Raw genomic sequence first — 22,925 nt, 5'->3', positions numbered from 1 at the left:
TGAAGTATACAAGTGTTATAGCAATTTTATAATGTAGTCTCAAACAGGCACCTATAATACCTGGGGATGCTGCCAAAAATAGGAAGAGACAATGGCACAACATATCTCTGACTGAGTGGGGTCCAGCCTTTAAATGGTGAAAGGAAACTATAATATGCAGGATTGGTCTCTGTTTTCTGCCAGATCAGCACATCCTTTCTGTTATTGCAGTTATTGTTGTGTCTGAATACCTAATTAATTACAACAGTAAATGCAGGCTTCTTTAATCACAGCATCAGCTGTCCCAATCAATCTTAATAATATGGAATATGTACTATGGCACCCAAGAATTTTAATCTACATAAATTTCTTAAGACCTCTTGCAAGCTTGTTGTATGAAATGATATAATTATGGATATAGATTAGGGCTGCAGAGAGCAATGTAAATTGCATTTAAGGAGAAGGTGAATAGAGCCCTCCCACTCATTTATTTATTTATTTAAATGATGGCCTTCACACAGATCTTTTTTTTTCTTTGTTATTATTACCCCCTCCCTGACTGAACAGTGCTGCCTTTCCTTTATCACCCACCTCCTCCATCCACCCTCTCAGAGATGACAGTAGCTAAGCTCCTGCTGGAAGAGGTGTAAAATGCATCCATAACTGTGAGAGGAGCTAATAGCTGGGGCAAAGCACAAAACTGTGGATCTGAGTGATAACATGTTTTTGTAGACCCATGCTGGGCGTAGTGCTGCAAAATAGAGTGAAATAGATGGATTAAAGCATGAATGCCAGAAAACATTTAGGCAATCAGAACAGAGGGTGAAGAGGATATCATAAGATTCGCTGACTCCTTCCACTGAAGTAAAATCTCAGAGTGTCTTAGGTTCCCTAAATGTACCAAAAAGTGCTTTTGCCTCTCAGAAACACTGAGCTCCTCTGGCTCAGAAAGCATATTTCCTTGGTTTAGTCTTACTCCAAACTGGGACATAGGCATGAGGGAGATGGACGGCTCCCTTTTGATGGCTCAGGCAGTAACCATCATCCATTTTTCCACACACAGCAGTTTTAGTGCAGCTCTTCCTGATTTACATCCGTGACCATCACAGCAGTTTCCAACCCTCTGTCCTGTACAAACATTTTCACCTGGAACACTCACATAACAGCTCACCTTGGCCAGACACTGTAGCTGGGTAACTGACATCTCAGGAGGGATTCTTTATAGAACATCACTTAAACTGATTTTATTTATTTTTAACATCATACTTCATTCTGCCACCTCCATCCTTTCATTCTCTGACAAAAGCTAAATGTCAGGCCTAACACTATCTGAATACACCTTTAAAAAGATGGATTTAAATCTAGAGGATATATCAGTAGTAAGAAAGCTTCCTGGTGTTAATTTTAAAGCCCTGATATTTCATGCTGACTTGGGAAATCATCCTTAGTTTTTGGCATCAGCCAGAGGATTTGAAAAGTGACATTAACAGATCTACTTTCTTTGAAGGACTTGGGAGTCATTTCTTGACTTCTGCCTAATGAATAAGTGCTGCCTTCGTTAAATTTATATTTATGGCCATATAGTAGGTCATCGGCTTGTTTTATGTCTCCAGGTTTATGGAAGGTTATCTGCTATGGTCACCTTGTGGCATCTTGGCCAGGGGCATCTTGCAAAAAGACAGTGGTACCTGAGCAAGATTTTTTCTGTGGAAATGTGGAAATGATCAAATTAATATAGAGGTGATATCCAGGGATAAGCCTCTTGCCCTCAGCCACCAAATGAAGTTACAATTAGCGTCTGTTTTCACAGTACACCTTTAGTTTGCCCAGGCAAAGACCAATTTTAAGCTTCTGCAAAGCCACAGGGCTTCACAGACTTCAGCAGAGCTGACTGATAGCTGTCCTCTGGCCTCTAAGAAGCCTCTTTGCTTCTTCCACTTGCCCAGCTGATCGTCAGTGTGCATATTACACCATGCTTAATCTCTTGAACCTCTGTATGTGGAACATAAGATCTCCCACAAGTAGAGCTTTCAATTGCTATCTATGGGTGCATCTGCGTAAGTAGTCACCAGAACATTCAAAGTGTTTTAGTGATGTTACAATTTAGAGACATGCTAGTTAAGTCCAAAAGCCCCTTTAAGGGGCTTTATGATATCTATGTACTTCACCTAGTGTCTCCTATATTCCCATAGCTTTTACTAGCCCTTACTCAGCTATTTACCTTCTGGGCCCCAGTGAGCTTACACCCTGACACAGATAGCACTTAGAGGAGCTGATGTCTGTTCTCAGCCTCCTATGACTTTGTTCAACTAATACTTGCAGTAACAGGGAACACTGGCCAGCTTGGATGGGGAGAAGTGTAGCTTGGAGAAAGTAACCATAATGTAGAATTATCTGTGTGAAGGCCACAGGGATGCACACCTCAGTAGGTTATGCATATCTTATTAAGGAATAAAGCAGCCTTCCTTCATGGTCTCGTAATGGTGAGAGACAGAAATGATTCATGTGTCCTTCTCATTTTGAATTTTAGTACATGATGTGCTCCAAACTACAGTTGCATGTAAGCTCCAGGGCAAGTTGACTCTGGGTAGCGAGCCCTATATATACATCTGACCCCTTCATGAACTTCTAATGTGTTACACTAATGTGTTACTAGTATGTAAGAGTGCTGTCACTTTACTGAACACAGCATACCAAAACCTTCTCAAATATATAGAATCATAGAATCAACCAGGTTGGAAGAGACCTCCAAGATCAGCCAATCCAACCTAGCACCCAGCCCTAGCCAGTCAACTAGACCATGGCACCAAGTGCCTCATCCAGGCTTCTCTTGAAGACCTCCAGGGATGGTGACTCCACCACCTCCCTGGGCAGTCCATTCAAATGCCAATCACTCTCTCTGCCAACAACTTCCTCCTAACATCCAGCCTGTACTTCCCCTGGCTCCACTTGAGACTGTGTCCCCTTGTTCTATTGCTGGTTGTCTGGGAGAAGAGACCAACCCCCACCTGGCTACAGCCTCCCTTCAGGTAGTTGTAGACAGCAATGAGGTCACCCCTGAGCCTCCTCTTCTCCAGGCTAAACAACCCCAGCTCCCTCAGCCTCTCCTTATAGGGTTCATGTTCCAGGCCTCTCACCAGCTTTGTCACCCTTCTCAATTGTATCTTGAGAGTTCTGGATCAACACCAGTCATTGGTTTCATCCACACTACAGCTGGGAGCTCAGGCAGTTATGACCTTCACTAGGTTTAATTCAATGGCAGATTGAGCAGCTACTTTGGCTTCCTGCTGGGGTATCCAGCAGGCCCCAGAGCCTGTGTCACCAGATCATCACAGGCCATGTTGGCCAGCATGGGTACACCCACTGTACTGAAGTCACGTCTCCATTTGATAAGTAAACACATCCTTTGAGATAAGGAAGACAAGATCTTCACAGAGCAAAGAGCTTATTTTAAGAGCTGCCAAATTAAATTCCTGCACCACAGCTGCTTTTTGCAAGTGGCCAAGGTGGGGTATGAGACTAAAATAAAGCAAGAAGCCTCAAGTCAGAGGCTGCTGCCTCTCCATACTGTTTCATCTTACAGTCTGGAGATGCTTTCAACTCACTTCTTTCCAAGATTGTGCAGGGATGATTGGGTCAATACTAGGGTTCTGCATCTTCTTTTCATGTAAGGAAATCATTCCCACCTTGCAGCAAAGCTGACTGAAACCAGGAAAGAGTCTTCCCACTGGGTTGGGAATGGCAGGTTGCTCAAAGCCTCACCCAACCTGGATTAAACACTTCAAGAAATGAGGCATCCACAGCTAGAAGGAAATTTCTTGCATGCTCTGGGGCACAAGGCATCCTCTTGTAAAAGAAACATCCAGTTAGATACTACTCTTGGTGACAAGTCACTATGACTCAGAAAAATGTTGGATTCTTAAAGATTTTTAAGACTCAGGTAAAGATTGAATTCTAAAAGCTTTTTGTAGGAGGCAAAAAAACCCTCTTGCTCCAAAGTCTTTAAATAGACCATTTATCCAGTTTTAATATTTAATCTTAAAGGTGAACAATGTCTTTCAGTGTATTATTTGCTAAGCAGCACAGCTTAATTATGATGAGCAGAATATAGCTCTAAAGGCAAGCAAGATATCCACAGATGTGGTAAGGAGAGCAGCTTTCTAGTAAACCAGTCAGTCCTGTTCAAGACATGGACTCAGCTATAGCTAAGGGTGTGGGGAGTTCCCATGTGTGCTCACTTAAAGCAAAGATTGAAGCACCACAATCAGACAGGTACTGCCTAGTGACTTTGCCCTGATCAACAAAAAAACAGTCACTGCTACTTGTCAGCATGTCAGATGGAAAATGAGCATGCTTTAGTTCAGCCTCGGATGAAGAGGAAGGAAATGCTGTGCGTGTATCTCCTGATCAATTGAGATAATTCTAGCTTCATTAACAGATGAATGTAACTAAACGAGGGCAGTTTCCTTTGGGACAGACACAGTAGATGATCTTCAGACTGCAAAACCAGTTGTCTTACAAAGATTTACTCTCTTTACCACATGTGCCCATGTCTTCCTCAGGGGATACCTTCCATTTGACAAGACTTGGTCATTTTGTGGATTCTGAGTGATTATGTGTCCAGAGAAGGGTGACAAAGCTTGTGAGAGTCCTAGAATACAAACCCTATGAGAAGAGGCTGAGGGAGCTGGGGCTGTTTAGCCTGGAGAAGAGGAGGCTCAGGGGTGAACCTCATTGCTGTCTACAACTACCTGAAGGGACATCGTAGCCAGGTGGGGGTTGGTCTCTTCTCCCAAGCAACCAGCAACAGAACAAGGGGACACAGTCTCAAGCTGTGCAGGGGAAAGTACAGGCTGGATGTTAGGAGGAAGTTGTTGCCAGAGAGAGTGATTGGCATTGGAATGGGCTGCCCAGGGAGGTGGTGGAGTCACCATCCCTGAGGTGTTCAAGAGAAGCCTGTCTGAGGCACTTAGTGCCATGGTCTAGTTGACTGGCTAGGGCTGGGTGCTAGGTTGGATTGGCTGATCTTGGAGGTCTCTTCCAACCTGGTTGATTCTATGATTCTATGATCCATTCTCCCACAACCTGCAAGAACTGGTGTGCCACTCAATCTTTCACATCCATCCAGTTTTCTTCTAGAGTCGTATGCTCAACATTCTGGTTTTAGAAGAAACAGTTTTGAACAAACTCTAGTTACTACATTCTTCAAGAAGGAAGGAATAAGTGGAAACCCTTTTTTGTATTTTTCAAGCATTTCCTCCAAGTTAAAAAATACAGATTTGCACCTTTACTATGTCTTCTACTGATTTCCCACAGGTTTTAATACATTCTTCTCAGACTCTTTTCCAAGAGGTGAAAATGCTTACAGTAGAATAGCATTTTCCTAATCCACATACCAGGAAATCATCAAAGTAACACCAACCTGAGACTGTAAGCCCACTTATTGTTTCCTGTGACTATCCCATCTGCAATGTTCTTGTGATGGCCATATTGATCAAGGAATCTCCAAGCCTTAGCCAGCTAATTTGGTTTATCCTCTCCAAGTTTAATCTGCTCCACATACTTCCTTTTATTTTGGGAGAAAATTGCAAGGTCTTGTATACTTCCATCATGATAAATGATCATCTTCGAAGTAAAGGCTTAAGCTGGTATTTGTATTTGTAAGAAAATACTTTCCCTGTGTTCCTTGGGTCTATGACACTCATTTTGCCAGTATTCACCACACTTCAGTATATAGTCCATGACTCTCCTTTGAGCTCCTCTGGCTCAAACACCAGATTTTCTTCCAAGAATCCCACACCTTTACATTCTCCAAGCCATTGCCTCCTCCAAGGCCTTGCCTCCAGCCACAAATCTGTACTTGTAGGAAGGAGGAAGATGGGAAGAAAGAGGAAAATGGTGGCTCTCAAAGGGATCATCCCAGAAGTAAGAAGCCAGAAGGACTGTGTAAATGTAGAACTGTACAGCACCAATATATACAAATTAAACTCATAAGAAGAAGTGAAATATTAGGGCCAAGGTGACATTTGGACACGAGGTTCAGCCAAGCCTTGCCTTAAATATTTTATTGCTGCAGATAAGGAAGAGCTTATCCAACATGTTTTTTTCTCTCTCTCTCTTTTCCTGTCCCTATCAATCAAAAGGAAAAAAAAAAGAAAAAAAGAAAAAACCTTGTGACTAGCTTTGGTTGTATTTGAGCTAGACTTCAAAGTTTCACAAAATAAATAGTTTTGGGGGGAGGAATGCACAGTTGTAAAGAGAAAAAATGCACTTTGAAGCCAGCAAGGGACTGCATGCGTTACGCAGAAATTCACAGCATCCTCCCTGGAGCAAACAAGTGGTGTCCCCCTCCCCTTCAAGCGGCATCTCCTCTCTCACAGGGGGCTGCCTGGCAGCAATACAGTCCTTTGAAGGGATGTCAGGATGGCAGGAGTCATTGCTTTGTTCTCATCTCCTTCTTCCTGCTATGCTCCTGTTGTTTTCTACTCTGATTGAGTTTTATGTGACTGTAGCTGTCACTGAGATCTGAGTTTGCACAGCACTTAGCACAGTGTCAGTCCTGGCTTAAGATGAGAGTTCTTTGGGGTTGATTACTGTAGTGCCAAAAATCCTCATGATCAGAGGTGGGTTCCATAATTTAAGACCAGGAAAGGAGGAGAGAGGTTTATTTGACTCTGTGCTCCAAACTCTCACAGAGTGACATACGGACGGATGACAGAGCCCTCATGGCCATCACAAAAAGCTCCATGAGGTCCTGTCCACAGAAAGAGAGACGTGCTCCTTTTCTGGGGCCTTCTGCCTCTGGGTCTGCCTGTCTCACACCACAGATTGTTGAAAGAAGTGAAAAGAAGAGTTCTTGTCATGTTTTAACTCCTTAATTCTTTCTCTTTTTTGTGTCTCCACAGCACAGAGCCCCACTGCAGCAGACCCCTTGCAGCAAGCCTATGCTGGAGTGCAGCAGTATGCAGGTCGTTAGTATTAACACTTTCTCCCAATAAACCTTTCTCTTCTCCAAAGCCTTTAATATCTGAATACACCTGAGGGGGAAGGCTGTGGGAAAGGAGGTGCTTGCTGATACAAGGGTGAGCGGGGCGGGCACAGACTTTCAGGTTATGTTTGTACTTTTTGTGAAAATAAACATAAAACCCAGAGTCTTCTCTCCCTGAGGAAGCAAATCCTTTCACCAGGGAGAGAATCCCACTGACCTGTGCATCGGTGCAGTTTCAGTGGCAGGCCAGGCCAGATCTGCTTAGCACAGTGCACAAGTGCAAAATCACACAGTGGATTTAGAGGTCTCTTTCCATAACAAGTCTCCTGAGTGCTGCAGCAAGGAGAGGAGATGGGAAACCAGACCCTGCAGAGCCACTGCTGTTCTGCCTTGTAGGGTATAGTACTTTTGCCTGTATCCATATTTTAAGGTATACCTGCACTGGTTATAACCGAGCTAGTTAGTCTGAAGCTTGCTTAGTAGCTGTATGTACAGGCATACTCCTGGCTTCCCAGCAGCTTTCTCGTGGGTCTCAACGGGTCAGTCTCCACTTGTGTCACCCTGTATGCTGAGTAGTTCCTTTGCAGTTGATAGACTGACACCAGCCAATGTGACCTGGTGCAGACCATGACCCCACCATGTTCAGTTTCCCCTCACGAGGTGTCTTTGGTCAACATTGCAAGGAAGCTGACACCCCAAAGTCATTATTTCCTGTGGTAACTGGAGCAATCATGGGCTCCCACTGAGGAATGGCTATTATCTCATGTCAGTGCTGTATCTGGAAATTTAATTTAATTCTCCATGTAGAGCTTCATTTGCTGGTGTTTTAGTTATTGTCATTCATTGCTTGTGAAGTTTGATAGATGGGAAGCAGCTCAACCCTTTGAGCTGTTAATTAACCCCTCTGCACACACATGCCCCCTATCCCCCTCGCTCTGGGCTCACAGGCGACCTGTACTCTGTATTTTTAGCAGCAAGGCACATCATCTGCCATCTGTGGTACTGAATGGCTCCCCTTGTCTGCTTGATGGGGGAGCTGAGGTAGGGAAAATTGTTTAATTGCTGCACACTGTTTCAAATGTGTTTGTATGAGAGAGCGGAAGTCTCTACGGACATGAAAGAAAATGTACATATCTGAGAGTGTGTGTGCAGCTGTGCCTGTACAGTGAGTGGACATACAAGGGTTAGAGTGAGGGAAGGAACATATGTGTGAACTGTTTTTATGAGCATGTGAATTAACCAAGGTACAAGAGCAATTACACAGGGAAACGTGTGCATGTGCTCTGCATGTGGCTGTCAGCATGGGCATCAACTCATGGAGCTCATGAATGAATGTGTTTTTGGTACCATCTGTGATGGTTATGCATCTCTGCTGAGAGAGATCTCAGCAGAGAACCCCTTTTACACCACGTGGCTGTCTCTAGAATTACTGCTGGTAAAGCTGAAGGGAGGGTGGTTGCTCAGGGCTATGTGGTATCTTCTGGAGCATGACCATGATGCTTCTGCCACATTTCAGGCTGTACAGGATGTCTTTTCACAGAAAAATATGCCAGGAGAAAGCCTACCTCTAGCTTGGTATGATGGTTTGGAGTGCAAGCGCCTACCTCCCAAACACTGAAATCTGTTCTTCTTTCTTCTCTCCCTTTCTCTACCCTATAGCTGCATACCCTGCTGCTTATGGCCAGATTAGCCAAGCATTCCCACAGCCACCTCCCATGATCCCACAGCAACAGAGAGAAGGTGAGTAACTGGGCTGCCTCTCTTTCTGGCCCCAGCACACCACCCCTACAACATTGGTTCCCCTCCACATGCACTTAAAGAGTATCCATTAAATGCCCAATTGATATAACTCTGTGGTTCACTGAGTCTTTTCTCCATTTGTCTATGTGGCATGGCATCATTAGCACTTACAATAGTATACAGCAACATCCTTACAGAGAACTGTTGCTGAGGTCTCCTCAGTCCCCAGGGAGGGCAGCATGCTGATGTGCATGAGCCATGAAAAGGCCTGATAGCAACACGGGCAGTAATGTCCAGTGGGGATCTGTGTTTGAAGCAAGCAGCAAGAATGCAGAGGAAATTTTTTTTTTTTTTTAAATAAACAATTTAACAGAAAACAAAGCATTGGTGGCCCTTTATTAGAAGTCAGTAACACGATTTCAAACACCTGCTATTTAGAGAGCAAGGGTTTTCTATTTAGAGAAATGGATGTAGTCCTTTTAGCCTCTTTTGATAACTTGAAAACAGAAGTCAGCCCTTTTAAAGCACAATCCCTGTATGAGGATGATATTAACTATTCATCGAAAATCTCTGTTTCTTTGTGTTGTCCATGAGAGGAGCCTAGGTTATCTGGTCTGCAGGAGAGAATGGCTTCACTGGAGACAGGAAAGTAAGGAGAGGTGAATCTCCTACTGCTGCATGTAAATGCTTTGGGAGGCAACCGTGTCATGCACTGTTCCCTTTACATTCAGTTTGGAGTAGAGGGATCCTCACAAGCAACTCACTCAGGTAGTCCCAGTCGTCCTCCAGGAAATCCACTATTACATTTTGACAAGAAGAGGAGACTGCTTGCCTAAGTGAGACATTTAAGTCAGGTGCTTCAGCTTCATTTTAAATAATTACATTTCAACTTTTATCCTCTATTAGATCACTAATTCAGATATAGCCGATGTTATACATGTTATTATATATATATAATGACATTTAATATTTTAATATAGTGTAACAGTCAGAAAGAAATTAATCAAGATTACACTATCAAACTAAAACATTCTGATGGCCTAGAACTACTTCGGGAGAGAAATCTCATTTTGTGAGAAAATTAGAAATGTTGGCATTTCGATCTAATTTGGAATTAATTTTTTTCCGATGTCAGAATTTCCTGGGGAACACAACTTCCAGCTCCTGATTAGCTCTAGTACATATCCCTGCTGTGAGAACAGATGCACAGACCTAACGTATCATTACAGAGATGTTTCCCCCATGCTGAAGGACTTTGCTTTTTATTACTTACTGGGGCTAGATTAAGCATAGGACAAAATGGCGAGCAGATCATTGCTCAGCAGAGCATTCTGCCAGGAACTATCAGAAGCAAGGGATAGTTGTTGTGCACACTTGGAAGATCTGCCACCCAGTGACCTCTGTGGTTGCAAGGCATGATGTGTCCCTGTGGTTGAGGGTGAGTGTCACCCAGTGGACAGATTATCTCATATCTTTTCCCTCCTTCCTGTAAGAAGCTGGTATTGAGGATGGTTGAGAGCCACGTATTTGAGATAAAGCACCACTGTCCTCCATTCTTCTGCAGCCTGTAGATGTGGTAGCTTTCTCTCCTGCCTTCTAGAGGGAGAATTTCTAAGACATGATGCTCCCCTTCTCAGAGGATCAAGACCTTTGAACGCTTTTAACAGGAAAGCATAGTAAAGAGGGAACTTTCTTGATAATAATGTTCAGTGCTAAGAAGAGTACTTTGTATTTGCAAGGATGTGCACAAACATTGATTCATTAATGAACCATCCCTACTGCAATAATAACATTGATGATCACATTGTTAATAACAATGCTAACTCTCCACTCACAGATTCTGTTTCAATAACAAGCCCTTGGCTGCGGCAACATTCCTGTAGAGATTAGTCATTACTTCTACATGAACACTGAGGCTGCCAGGATGCAGAGGGTGGAATAGATCCAAACCAATGAAAGATAGAGATGAAGTCTTGATACAGGCCATGCCAACCAGGCAAAACTTGGGTGTAATTTAACATTTGTCTGGTATTATTCATCTTGATGTAATCTCTGAAGCTCAGAAGTAAACAGGTAATAAAATAAAGTGGTATAAGTGTGTGACTGTCATCTGTCTGTTCTTAACCATAGTGGGGATTGAATTCTGCAAGTAGATGCAGAAATGATAATGAAATTCCAGCCTCTCAGTATTTTCTGTAGAGGTGAGGTGTGTATCTGACCAAAGGGCTGCATTTTTAATTACTCATTACTCATTTTTAATTACTGTTGCAAGGGAAGTCTAGTCATAGTCTTTTCTTATGATATTGATTCCCAGTGTTAGAAATGCAGTGATACATGGATGGACAGATGGACAGATACATACATACATACATACATACATAATGTCATCACAGGTATACAGTTTATTCACATTGACAGTTGACAGGTTGGGTTTGCTGCTCTTCCTGTGTTAAAAACCGAACAATGAGTGGAAGGGTGAGAAGCATGGGCAGAGCAATTCCTTAGCAGCTCAGGATCAATTCCCCCAAGCCAACATGGACTCCCACAGAGCTCTTTACCACATCCTCCTGTGCTTTCAGTCTCAGTTTTCCTGTAATTTGGGGACTATTCATAAACTATGCATTTCTTAAATTTTTTCTTCCTTCTTTTTTCTTTTTTTTTTTTTTGTCTAAGTCAAGAATATTTATACTTCTTGTCTATTAATGAACAGAAATACCTATAACTTCATAAAACCAACAGCCACAGTAAATGTCAAGGTAGAAATGAACCTTGATTCTCTTCTCATGATAAGGATTAGATTTTGAGCTGATTTATAAATCCTTTTGAAAACCAAAGTAAAGTGTGTGGTAAATAATTTTAGTACTCTATTCAGCCCTGAACTGCCATGTTGACTGACCTTTGATAATCTGTTAGCCCATAAAAGGACCTCTCTCCAATGAGACAACTGGAGTCTTCACTAGGGGTTTGCCACACCAGTTGTGATTTCCTTCTTGCTTCAGAGATCTTGACCAAGTTTTTTTAAAACTCATTCTGCGTATGCACTGAGAACTAACTTAGCTGCTCATAGTACTCAAAGATGAAATATTCATGCCTTTTGTTTCTTAAAAAGATACAAGTCTATACAAAGAGGCAGCCATACCCATAAGCACATATTTTTTCCACAGAGTGCCTGATTAATTTGACTCAGGAAAAACAAAACAAAACACACAAACCAACCCAAAAACAAAACAAAGCAAAACAAAACAAAAAAATAGGTAGAAGGTCTGAGGCATATAGATCTTGTTTTGTAAAATGTTTACCAAAGAGTCTAACTACGGTAGGTGACTTTTGGATGGATTTAGGATGAAATTCCTTGTTGAATTCTAATGGTAGAATTTTCATTTTTGAGGATGGCAAATCAAATCAGACAACCTCAGTTTGTTTCTCAGTAGCAGGTGAAGTTTTCTCCACTGGAAATCAGCAAAAAAAAAACTCCATGGCTGGCAATAGAATGGTTTCAGCCTTGAATATCTGAATTGATATGGGAAGCTGCAGTGTGTTTTCCACAGGCACATTTTAGAGCCGAGATGGGCTTTGAGGATAGCCTTTCCTTTTTCATGTTTTCCCTGGTCAATTCCTCTTGGCTTCTGAGCAATGTGAGACAAAGCTTTTTTCAAGGTGAACTATGTTTCCTCCTTAAACCCAACCTCCAAACCTTGTGTAGATGAAGTTGTGTGCCTCCTGGTCTGCCTTATGCCTTAGTAAGTGTTACTCAGTACACATTGGCAGAATCCCTACTTGTGCACAACACATCCAAGGCCCCAGGAAATGCAGCTGGTATTTTTGAAAGAATTTGCCAGTTTTACAGAGCAAACTGCTGTCTCTGGTGATGTCAATAGAAATTTTGCCACTAAGTGCAGCAAAGCCAAGGTTTTACCCAAGTTTTATACATTATAATGTGGATCTCAAATCCCATAGCAGAAGTGCTCTGAGGCACACTCAAATGAAGGAATGATTTTTTTTCCCTGCTATTCTGGACTGTGATTTTCTCCTGGGTGGAATTTTCTCAATTCTGACAGACACCTAAGGGGGTCAGTGTTTGTTTAACACTTTCAGACTGTTTCATATCTAGTTTATTGTGCCAGTAACTCCACGTTATGTAGAAATTAACTGTGGCAAGGACTGGAAAAGAGATAGTTGCTCAGTGAGGAGTCTAAAGAAGAGACAGACAGGAGGTGGGGGAAGATGGAAAAGCTTGGCTTGAAACAGGGGAGCTGATTATGGGCCACTGAGGTTCAAAAGTAATTTAGCTAAGCAGATGACCGGGTGCCTAATTAGTTAATTATCCCACTGTACCACTATCATCCCCATTTGGAAGAAACCCTGCTCCCATAGTCATGACCTCTAGGAAATGTGCAAGATGCAAAGAATCAGCTGTTCCTTCATGACAGTCCTTTTAGCAAATTAGTAGGGAAAATCGTGCTTAGCAAATATTCATTAGGGCTTCATTTTCCATTAATCCAAAAGGAAATGTGGAGAGCCTGTGACTTCAATCATGCTGAGGCCCAGGAATTTTAATGAGCTTTAAACGGGCATCTGTCAGAATCCTGACTTTGCCGTACTTCTCCTGCCAGCCGGGGGGATGAGTAACAGCTAATAAAAGGTGGGAGCATCTAGGCAAACTCCTCTCCCTGATAGGAAAGGCAAAGTTGTAATTTGCTATGTTATGACACTGTAATTATGCCCTGACGAAGAAAACAAGAGTGTTTAAAACAAGCAAACACATTTTCCTTTTCCACAACATGTTCAAAACATAAATGGGGAAATCTGGTTGAGTCAGCTCTCAGGGTTGTAGGCACATGGGCTGGGGGTGAAGGAGGATTTCCCTCTGCCCTGTAACACTTGTGGCAAGAAGCACACACCTCATCCTCTTCATCTCAATGCCCCTGAGCAAAGCACAGCTGGTGGTGGCTTTTGAGGTCAGCATAGAGCTGAGCAGCAGCTGTAAATACCCTTGGATATAATAAGATCACAAAAGATACAAACTCTGCCTCCTCAAGTTGTGCAGTTTTCTGCTACTGGACACTGAAAGGGGTTTAAATGTTGTGGGTGTGATTTTTTTTTTTTTTTTTTTAGCAACAATCCCCTGGACATACCTGATCCCTTTTGATTTTTGCTCAAGTAAAACATTCTTAAATATGAAGTTAGCATTGAAATGTTTCATTCTAGGCTATCTGACCAGAGGCAGATTCTACCACTTCTGTCGCAAAGTGCTATTTCATCAAAACATATTCTCAGGGTCTCTGTCTTAACAAAACTGCACAATCCAACTTAAAATTACTCTCTCAATATTTTTGCAAGCACCTGCTGAAGTGTCTAATAGTATACGACATATGTCACAGAACTAGGGCAAAAAAATGCAGTGTCTCTTGTCTGATTACACACCTGTAATCTGTCTTGAAAAATCACTGTAGGGTGGGGGATATGGCAAAACTGTCCAGATGTGGGGGGAGTCTTCAGGGTGTGTCAATCTGGGGAGTCTGATCTAAAATTCCACAAAACAAGCCTGGGGGGAGTTGTGCATATTTTTGGGCTTATCACAGTCCTTATGCAGATACAAGGATTGTGAAACTTCCACGTGCAGATGATGAGAAGAGGCAAGGGTTAGGTGTGGGTCACCAACAACTCTACAGATGAAACAAGATTATGAGGAACAAATGAAAACTATGGCAAATGTTGTTTCATTCTTCTTATTCTTACTCTTCCATTCTCTCTTTCCATGACCATATGGGCTAGCTCATTCTTCTGTCTCTAGATTTTTATTCTGGTGTCTATCCTTAGAAGGTTAATGAAGGTAGCATAGCCTCTGGGCAAATTCCTGAGTTCCTGATCTTCTGTTTTGTCTGTTCCTCTGAGAGTCTACAGACTGCTTCCTAGAGGTGACCCTCACCAGTGACACAGAGTAAATCTCCAACACATGCTTTCCCATACCCTATTTCTCTTCATTTACTGGTCTTCTTTTTCTCTTGATAGGACCAGAGGGCTGTAACCTGTTTATCTACCATCTGCCCCAGGAGTTTGGGGATGCTGAGCTGATGCAGATGTTCCTGCCTTTCGGTAATGTCATCTCCTCGAAAGTGTTTGTGGATCGGGCGACAAACCAAAGTAAATGCTTTGGTGGGTAAAGATAACAAAACAATTAGATTCATCTAGGAAAGGGCTTTTTCTGAATACTTTACCTTTCAAACTGCTTTCTTTCTGCTTAAGCTTTATGATTTCTCTCAATTTACTCTTGTCAATACTTTCCCCCTCCTCTTTTTCACTCCTAATCGTCTCATGCTCAGAGTCGTATGCATTGCGAGAGATGAAAGTTTGGCATCTTGTCAGATGCAAGGTGCTGCAGCTGCTGGTGGTAGGTACAGAAAAGGGTAGAGCACCTGAAGTAAAATAGAGGGTGCTGAGGGGTAGGTGAAACGCTAATGGGATCAGCAGTGGGAACATGTGGCAGAAGGACAATTTCCATACGGTCATGGCACTGAAGGGAAGACAGAGCTGTGTGTATAGCTTTTCAGCAGCTGTGATATATTAGACTGCAATGGGACCAGAGCTGAAGAGCAGATGAAAGCATGGTTTTCTTGGGGAATGGCTGCTAGGTGGATCTTAGACAGACTGATCCCACTGGGCCCAAACTAGCACCACAGCAGATACAGATATACTAAGCTTACCCTGTGCTTCAGCTGACAGTCCTCAAAAGGCTAAGCTGAGCTGCTGGCTCAACCCCATTAGCTGGAACACAGAAAGAGCACAACCTCAGCTGCCTGTGAACCACCAGCTAGGAACGCACTGAGCTGCACCAACAATGGGAGGGCTCAGCAATCCAACCGCCACATGATGACATGTGCATGATGTCTCAGTAAGACCCCGAGTTGTGCAAAGGTGTTGCTGTGAAGCATCCCTTTTGGCAGCACAGTGGCATGAGGTCCTGTCACCTGCCATCCTGCAGTCTTGCAGATATTCCCTGAGAAGTGCAACGGTACAGATTATTGCTTTTCTTTTCCTGTTACTTGCATCTGATCTGGATTCTCTTTCAGGCAAAGTTGCAGATTTAAGACTTATTGGAGTTACATCTTATTTTAAAGCTACTTTCAGTCTCCACACTACACTTCCCTTCCATGCTGTCTTTCCATTTTGTCTCCAATACAGCTGCATCATAAAATGCTTGTCTGGCCCCTTGCTTGCTATGGTGCATGTCAGGCAGTACTTGCAAGAGTTTCAGGCCCATGCATAATTCTTCCTGCCCATCTACAGAAGGTCCAAATAGGCTGCTTTCCCCTTTGATTACAGTAGCTCTCTCCCCTGATATGCAGGGACACAGCATTCCCCTTCATCAGTAGTTTTTGGGTTGCTGAATTCTCATGCACTAGAAGAATGGAGGTTGAAGAGTCTGATATGAAAAGGCAAGTGGGAGAGTCAAGTGGGAAGCTGCAAATTATCCTCATTCTCTCCAGATCCCTCCTCTTTTTTAGAGCTTTAACCATATAAAATCTTGTAAGATGAGCAGACCAGGACAGCTCTAGTTGACTTTGAAAACTAATGCTTCAAGGATACACAAGTAGAAAGGGACTTTTGGCAATGCAGTGATTCTTCCTACCATGAATATTTAGGAAACTAATGAAACTGGTTCTCTAGTTATTGGCAAGTTGGTGAGACAAAAGTTAAATGAAGAAATGAGGTAGAAGCCAAACAAAGTTAGGTAGAGTATCTTCTAAATCGCTATTCACCTTATCTCCTCTCAGTTCAATAACCTTCTGGCTAGAGGAGTCCACAAGGATAGCAATAAAGCTTGTGGGCCAGGATTGTGGACCAAACTTTCTTGCTGCTTCCAAGGTACTGCAAGACAGTGGTTGATAGGTGAGCAGAAATTAAGTGATCTCTGCAGAAATGTTTCTTAACATTGAGTCTCACTGAGAGAAACTATACATCACCTTGTTTGATGAAGCAACCTCCAAAAGTAATGGTGGAATATTCCAGTCTGAAAGGAAGAAAGTGCCTTTGAATGTGTTGACCAAAGTGCACAGGCAACTTAATCCAGGAATTAGACATTGCTAGTAGATCTTAGTCACCTTATATTACTTCTGAGACGCAAATATTCAAGCCATGGAATTGTTTTGGTTAAAAAAGATCTCTAAGGTCATCAAGTCCAACAGTCAGCCTATGATGATCATGACCATTAAACCATATCCCAAAGTGCCATGTCTACATGTTTCTTCAACACCTCCAGGGACAGTAAATCCACCACCTCCGTGGGCAGCCTATTCCAATTCCTGAGCACTCTTCAGTGTAGATTTTTTTCCTAATATCTAATCTAAACCTCCTCTGGCACAATTTCAGGTCATTTCCTCTTTTTCTATCAGTTTGTACTAGGGAGAATAGACTGACCCCCACTTCACTGTAATCAACAGTCACAGCAGGCCCTCAGCTTTAACAGAAAGTTAAAGCCAAAGAAAACTAAAACTTGACCCCTGAGACCCAAAGTCTGTGACTGCTGGTCTCAGACAAACATGTTCACTATGTTGTCATGTGCACCACCTCCAGAAGGATGGAAATAGCAGAAGTATAGGTAGCTAATTACCTCAAGTGTGTCACGCTGCTCTTCAAAACCTCCCACCCTGCTGACCCTCAGTTTAAAGCCATGTAAAAATATAGAAGATATTAGAGAAAATCAGGCCTTCATTTGATTTACCAAGTCCACTGAAGTTGACACTGAGTGCAATTTTTCATTCATGACTTCGAAAGAAAAAGAAAGGAAGAAAGGAAGAAAGGAAGGAAGGAAGGAAGGAAGGAAGGAAGGAAGGAAGGAAGGAAGGAAGGAAGGAAGGAAGGAACTAAACTAACTTTTTCCTGAAGGAAAACAGGGGACATTGTTAACTTTGAAAGTAAGACAATTTTGTCCTTTTCTACTTAAACATTTCCCAAAACTAAGCATGTGAAGACATTGTATTTGCATTCTGTTTTGCTTTTCTTTTAAACCAGTTAGAGCTCTCCAACTGGTAGCCTAGGGGGACAATTCTCTCTGGCCCCAGAAAGATATTCCACCATTATATGACCTTTTAAAATGCATCTACTATGTAGATCCTAAGTAAATTGCTGTAACGGAATCTAGCCCCAGGTTGTCAAGAAATTATCAAGAAGTTCTGGTTTAGACAAATTTCAAACATTCTGTGGAGAAAAATATCACCAAGTTGTGTGGTTTTTTTTCATGAGGACAGAAAGTACTTCATTTCCCACTCTTTTCTAGCTGTCAAACTACCTGGCCTACATAGAATGAGTCAGTTGAACAGCACCTTAAAGTGGGACATTTATTTCTTCCCACTTGGGTTGGAATTCTTCCCTGCATTTCCACTATAGCATCATCTCCTTTGGCTACTGCTGGCAGTATGATGCAGGGACAGCTACTGCGGTGTTAGGAACAAAAGTTTCTGGAGTCTATGACCCTGCAGAGAAGCACTGGCACCTGCACGTGCTAAGGAAACTACATTCTGCTCGTGAACCTTTCATTCCCAGTTAAGAGGCCAATGCTTGCTGGCTGACAAGGAGCAGCAAGGAATGCAAGCTACAGCAAACACCAATCTCATGTACAAATTGCAGAAGTGCTCGAAATCTTATCTGTTGTCTTAAATAGCAGGAGTGCTTGCTGCTTGAGAAACAGCCCTGACTTCTCAGTGAAAAGAGACTTTTAACTTGGCAGGCTTTGACTTTTCTTCTGTTGCATACGTCCTGGCTAGACTCAAATCCTTCATTTTCTTTTACAATTACTGAGACCTCTGGCTTTCCTTTTCCTCCCATCTTGATGCAACTCAACTATAGCCAAGTGTGTGCAGATCTCACTTCTTCCCAATCACCCACACCATGTCTATCCCCGTGGCCAAAGACTCCATCACACCAATTGACCCCTTAGGTTTTTCCTCCATCTCTGCCTTTTCCACACTCTCATATTCAAACATAGAATCACAGAATGACTGGAAGGGATCTCAAATATCATCCAATTTCAACCCCCTGCCATAGGCAGGGACACCTCCCACTAGAACAGGTTGCTCAAGGCCTCATCCAACCTGGCCTTAAACACCTCCAGGGAGGGAGTATCCACAACCTCCTTGGGCAACCTGTGCCAGTTTCTCACCACCCTCACTGGAAAGAACCCTTTCCTAACATCTAGTTTGAACCTCCCCTCTGCCAGTTTAAACCCATTACACCTTGTCCTGTCATTACAAGACCTTGTAAGTAGTCCCTCCCCAGCCTTCCTATAGGCCCCCTTCAGATACTGAAAGGCTACTATAAGGTATCTTCAAAGCCTTCTCTTCTCCAGACTGAAGAGCCCAAATTCTTGCAGAGCCTGTCCCCATAGCAGAGGTGCTCCAGCCCTCTGAGCACCTTAGAATCATAGAATCAGTCAGAGTTGGAAGGGACCACAAAGATCATCTAATTCCAACCCCCTTGCCATGGGCAAGGACACCCTCCCTCAATCAGGCTGGCCAGAGCCTCATCCAGCTTGGCCATAAATATCTCCAGGAATGGCCTCAACCACCTACCTGGGCAACTCATTCCAGACTCTCACCACTCTGATGGTGAAGAACTTCCTCCTCGTGTCCAGCCTGAACCTACCCATCTCCAGCTTTACTCCATTCCCCCTAGTCCTGTTACTCCCTGATATTCTAAAAAGTCCCTCCTCAGCTTTTTTGTAAGCCCCCTTCAGATACTGGAAGGCCACAAGAAGGTCACCTGGGAGCCTCCTCTTCTCCATAGTGAACAGCCCCAACTCTTTCAGTCTGCCCTCATAGGAGAAGGGCTACAGCCCTCTGATCATTCTTGTGGCCCTTCTCTGGACATGCTCCAGCACTTCCACATCCTTCTTGTAATGAGGGATCCAGAACTGGACATAGTACTCCAGGTGGGGTCTCAGCAGAGAGAGTAGAGGGGGAGAATCACCACCTTTGTCTCCTTATGCAGCCCAGGATCTGGTTGGCTCTCTGGCCTGCAAGTGCACACTGCTGGTGCATGTTGAGCTTCTCATCCACCAGCATCCTCAAGTCCCTCTCCTCAGGGCTGCTTTCCAGTCAGTCCTGCCCAGCCTGGATTTGTGCTTGGGATTGCCTCGACCCAGGTGCAGGACCTTGCACTTGGTCTTGTTAAACCTCCTGAGGTTGGCTTGTGCCCACCTCACCAACCTCTCCAGGTTCCTCTGGATGGATGCCTGCCCTCTAGCAAGCTGACTGTGCCACACAGCTTGGTGTCATCTGTAAACTTGGTGAGGGTGCACTTGATTCATCTGTCCATATCACTGACAAAGATATAAAACATCTCCGCTCCCAGCACTGACCCCTGAGGGTTGCCACTTGTCACTGGTCTCTAGGTGGACATCGTGCTGTTGATCACCACTCTGCATGGTGACCATCCAGCCAATTCCTTAGCCAGTGAATGCTCTACCCACCAAGTCTGTGTTTTTCCAGTTTGGTGACCAGGATGTCATGTGGGACAGAGACAAACATCTTACTCTGGTCCAGTAGATGACATCAGTTGCCCTTCCCTTGTCCACTGTTGCTGTGGCTTCATCATAAAAAGCCACTAAATTTTTCAGGCATGATTTGCCCTTGGTGAACCCATTGCTGGTTTCCACCAATCACCTCTGCTTTGTTTTCCATTTGCCTTAGCAGAGCCTTCAGGAAGATCTGCTCCATGATTTTAGTGTTTTCATCTTCACAACTCTCTACTGTTCTGCCCTTCTTCCTCTGCTCTCACTGATCCTTCACTCAATATCAAGTTTATACCTGCAGGCTCTTCCCATGCACTTCTTTTATCACCAACATATTTCTCCCACTGGGCCATGATGTCCATTCCTAGTGAAACGACAGAGCCACAACAGGATTGACTTCTCGCTAGGAAGAAAATTGCACTCAGTTGGATGTTCCTTGAAGACAATGGCTCCCATTCTTATAGAAGATTTATCTAGGATATCTTGCACACATGCACAGTGTGCCACAGCCTGGACACCAAACTCCGCAAAACCCTGGAGCTTGTGTCTCTACAAGGCAGAGGCTGCACAGAGTCTCTCACCTTCCCACCATGTGTGTAAGGTGGAGGACATGTGCTGGGACATGTCAGAGGACACTTATATTCTGGTCTCAGTGATCCTGATGATAATTTCCCTCTCAGTCATGCAGAAATGTTAAAACTGACCAGTCTATGTACAAGAAAAAGAAAAAAAAATCCAGTAAAATCATACTATTAGGATTATTGTGTTCTAGAATTTTTTTCCACAGAGAAAAGGAAGAAAAGGAATAGGTTTGGGCAATATTAATTAGGGAAACATGACAGAAATTAGAGAAATGGGTAAGTGGATGGAGCATCAGGGGTAAATGGTTACCCCAAGGTGTCAAATAAGATGACTTTTTGGATGCCATTGAGCAGTGGATGCTGTCAGGTCAGTTCTGCTTCATGCTTTCCCCTTGTCCCCCATGTGTGTCCTTGGTTTGTGCCTGCTCCCCACACCTGCTGGTGTGACAGTTCTGCTTTCTCCCCATGGGACAATGACTCAAGGAAGCTGTCAAGAATCACTCTCATGCCCCAGAGACACTGTGGTTTCCTTCTACTCAGCTCGATGTGGTCCGACATCCCTACTGTAAGCAGCCACAACTACTGGATGTTTTTATCCTTTCTGTGCCTTCCAGATGGTCTTTCATATTGCTAGAAGGGGTGCCACACATTTTTTAAATATTCCATATTAAACACAGCAAGAAGAACTCTGGATTTGAGTACAAACTGTAAGAGTTTCTCAGGAACATATTTATATGCTCTAAAAGAATCATCTTGGGCTTGGTACATTATGTACACTGAGTTTCATTCAAAATTCCTGCAGATAATCCACTTGAAAGTTGCTAGTGGGCCATCCTGGTCAGAAAAACACACAGTTTTCTTTGAAGATGCTGCACCAGAGAAAATAAAACCATTTGACAAAGGTCATAATAGTAGCTAATTGCCTTTGCTGTTAAATATTTCTAATCCATGTTGAATCTTCTCTGGCTCCTAGCATACGAAAGGAAAAAAAAAAGAGCCACAGGGAGATAAAAGATGAGAAAAGCAGTGAGGTATGAAGACTGGACACAGAAGGCAACACAGGTCAGAAGGACTGAGGGTTGGGTAGATATGTATTACATTATTAAAAGCACATTGTGGCATTTCAATGCTGCCGGGTGGTGGTAGAGAGGTGGAGTGGGAGATATAAGGCAGCAGGCAGGTCATGATGGTCCGTAGAGTTTCTGGAAGCTGAAAGGGAAAGAAGCATCAACAGACTAGGACACTGACAAACCTATGCAGAGGACCTGGGATTAGGGACAGACCAGGTATGAAGTGCATTCATGGCACTCCATAAGACACAAGAGTAGAACAACAGACCCTAAGGTACATCAGAAAAATGTTGTTCAGCACCTGCACACAATGTGCCTCTAGCACACCCTGCCAAATCTAGCAGTTGCTCATTTAATAATAAAAAATCCCCAAACTTTCCTCATATTAACTCAGGTAAATAAGGAGGACCAAGAGAAAGGTGGTGTAAGAGTTAGAATTTCCAGTCATAGAATCATAGAATCATAGAATCAACCAGGTTGGAAGAGACCTCCAAGATCAGCCAGTCCAACCTAGCACCCAGCCCTAGCCAGTCAACTAGACCATGGCACTAAGTGCCTCAGACAGGCTTTGCTTGAACACCTCAAAGGGATGGTGACTCCACCACCTCCCTGGGCAGCCCATTCCAATGCCAACCAATCTCTCTGTGAAGAACTTCCTCCTAACATCCAGCCTACGCTTCCCCCAGCACAACTTGAGACTGTGTCCCCTTGTTCTATTAGTGGTTGCCTGGCAGAAGAGGCCACCCTCCCACCTAGCTACAATGTCCCTTCATGTAGTTGTAGACAGCAATGAGGTCACCCCTGAGCCTCCTCTTCTCCAGGCTAAACAACCTCAGCTCCCTCAGCCTCTCCTCATAGGGTTTGTGTTCCAGGCCCCTCACCAGCTTTGTCACCCTTCTCTGGACACGTTCCAGCACCTCAACATCTCTCTTGAATTGAGGGACCCAGAACTGGACACAGTACTCAAGGTGTGGCCTGACCACTGCTGAGCACAGGTCCTACTGGCCACACTGTTCCTGATGCAGGCCAGGATGCCATTGGCTCTGCTGCCCACCTGG

General features: G+C 43.5%; 1 protein-coding gene across 11 annotated transcripts in view; it reads left to right on the top strand.

Moving 5' to 3' along the window:
* CELF4 (CUGBP Elav-like family member 4) overlaps nucleotides 1–22,925 on the top strand; it is an 869,014-nt gene that overhangs the window by 797,246 nt on the left and 48,843 nt on the right. For 5 of the 11 annotated variants that reach the window (XR_010301405.1, XR_010301404.1, XM_064140828.1 and 2 more), the window contains exons 9-11: nucleotides 6,885–6,950; nucleotides 8,627–8,707; nucleotides 14,720–14,863. Coding sequence is in view for 9 of the 11 variants with exons in the window: in XM_064140828.1 (XP_063996898.1) it covers nucleotides 6,885–6,950; nucleotides 8,627–8,707; nucleotides 14,720–14,863 (291 nt within the window). In the remaining 2 variants the exon portion in view is untranslated. The remainder of the gene's footprint in view (nucleotides 1–6,884; nucleotides 6,951–8,626; nucleotides 8,708–14,719; nucleotides 14,864–22,925) is intronic. The other 6 variants (XM_064140834.1, XM_064140833.1, XM_064140830.1 and 3 more) reach the window with 3 other exon arrangements.

Source organism: Pogoniulus pusillus, chromosome Z (assembly GCF_015220805.1).
Source record: "Pogoniulus pusillus isolate bPogPus1 chromosome Z, bPogPus1.pri, whole genome shotgun sequence".
NCBI lineage: Eukaryota > Metazoa > Chordata > Aves > Piciformes > Lybiidae > Pogoniulus > Pogoniulus pusillus.
The sequence above is the reverse complement of the archived record's forward strand: the minus strand, read 5'-3'. Positions and strand labels throughout refer to the sequence as shown.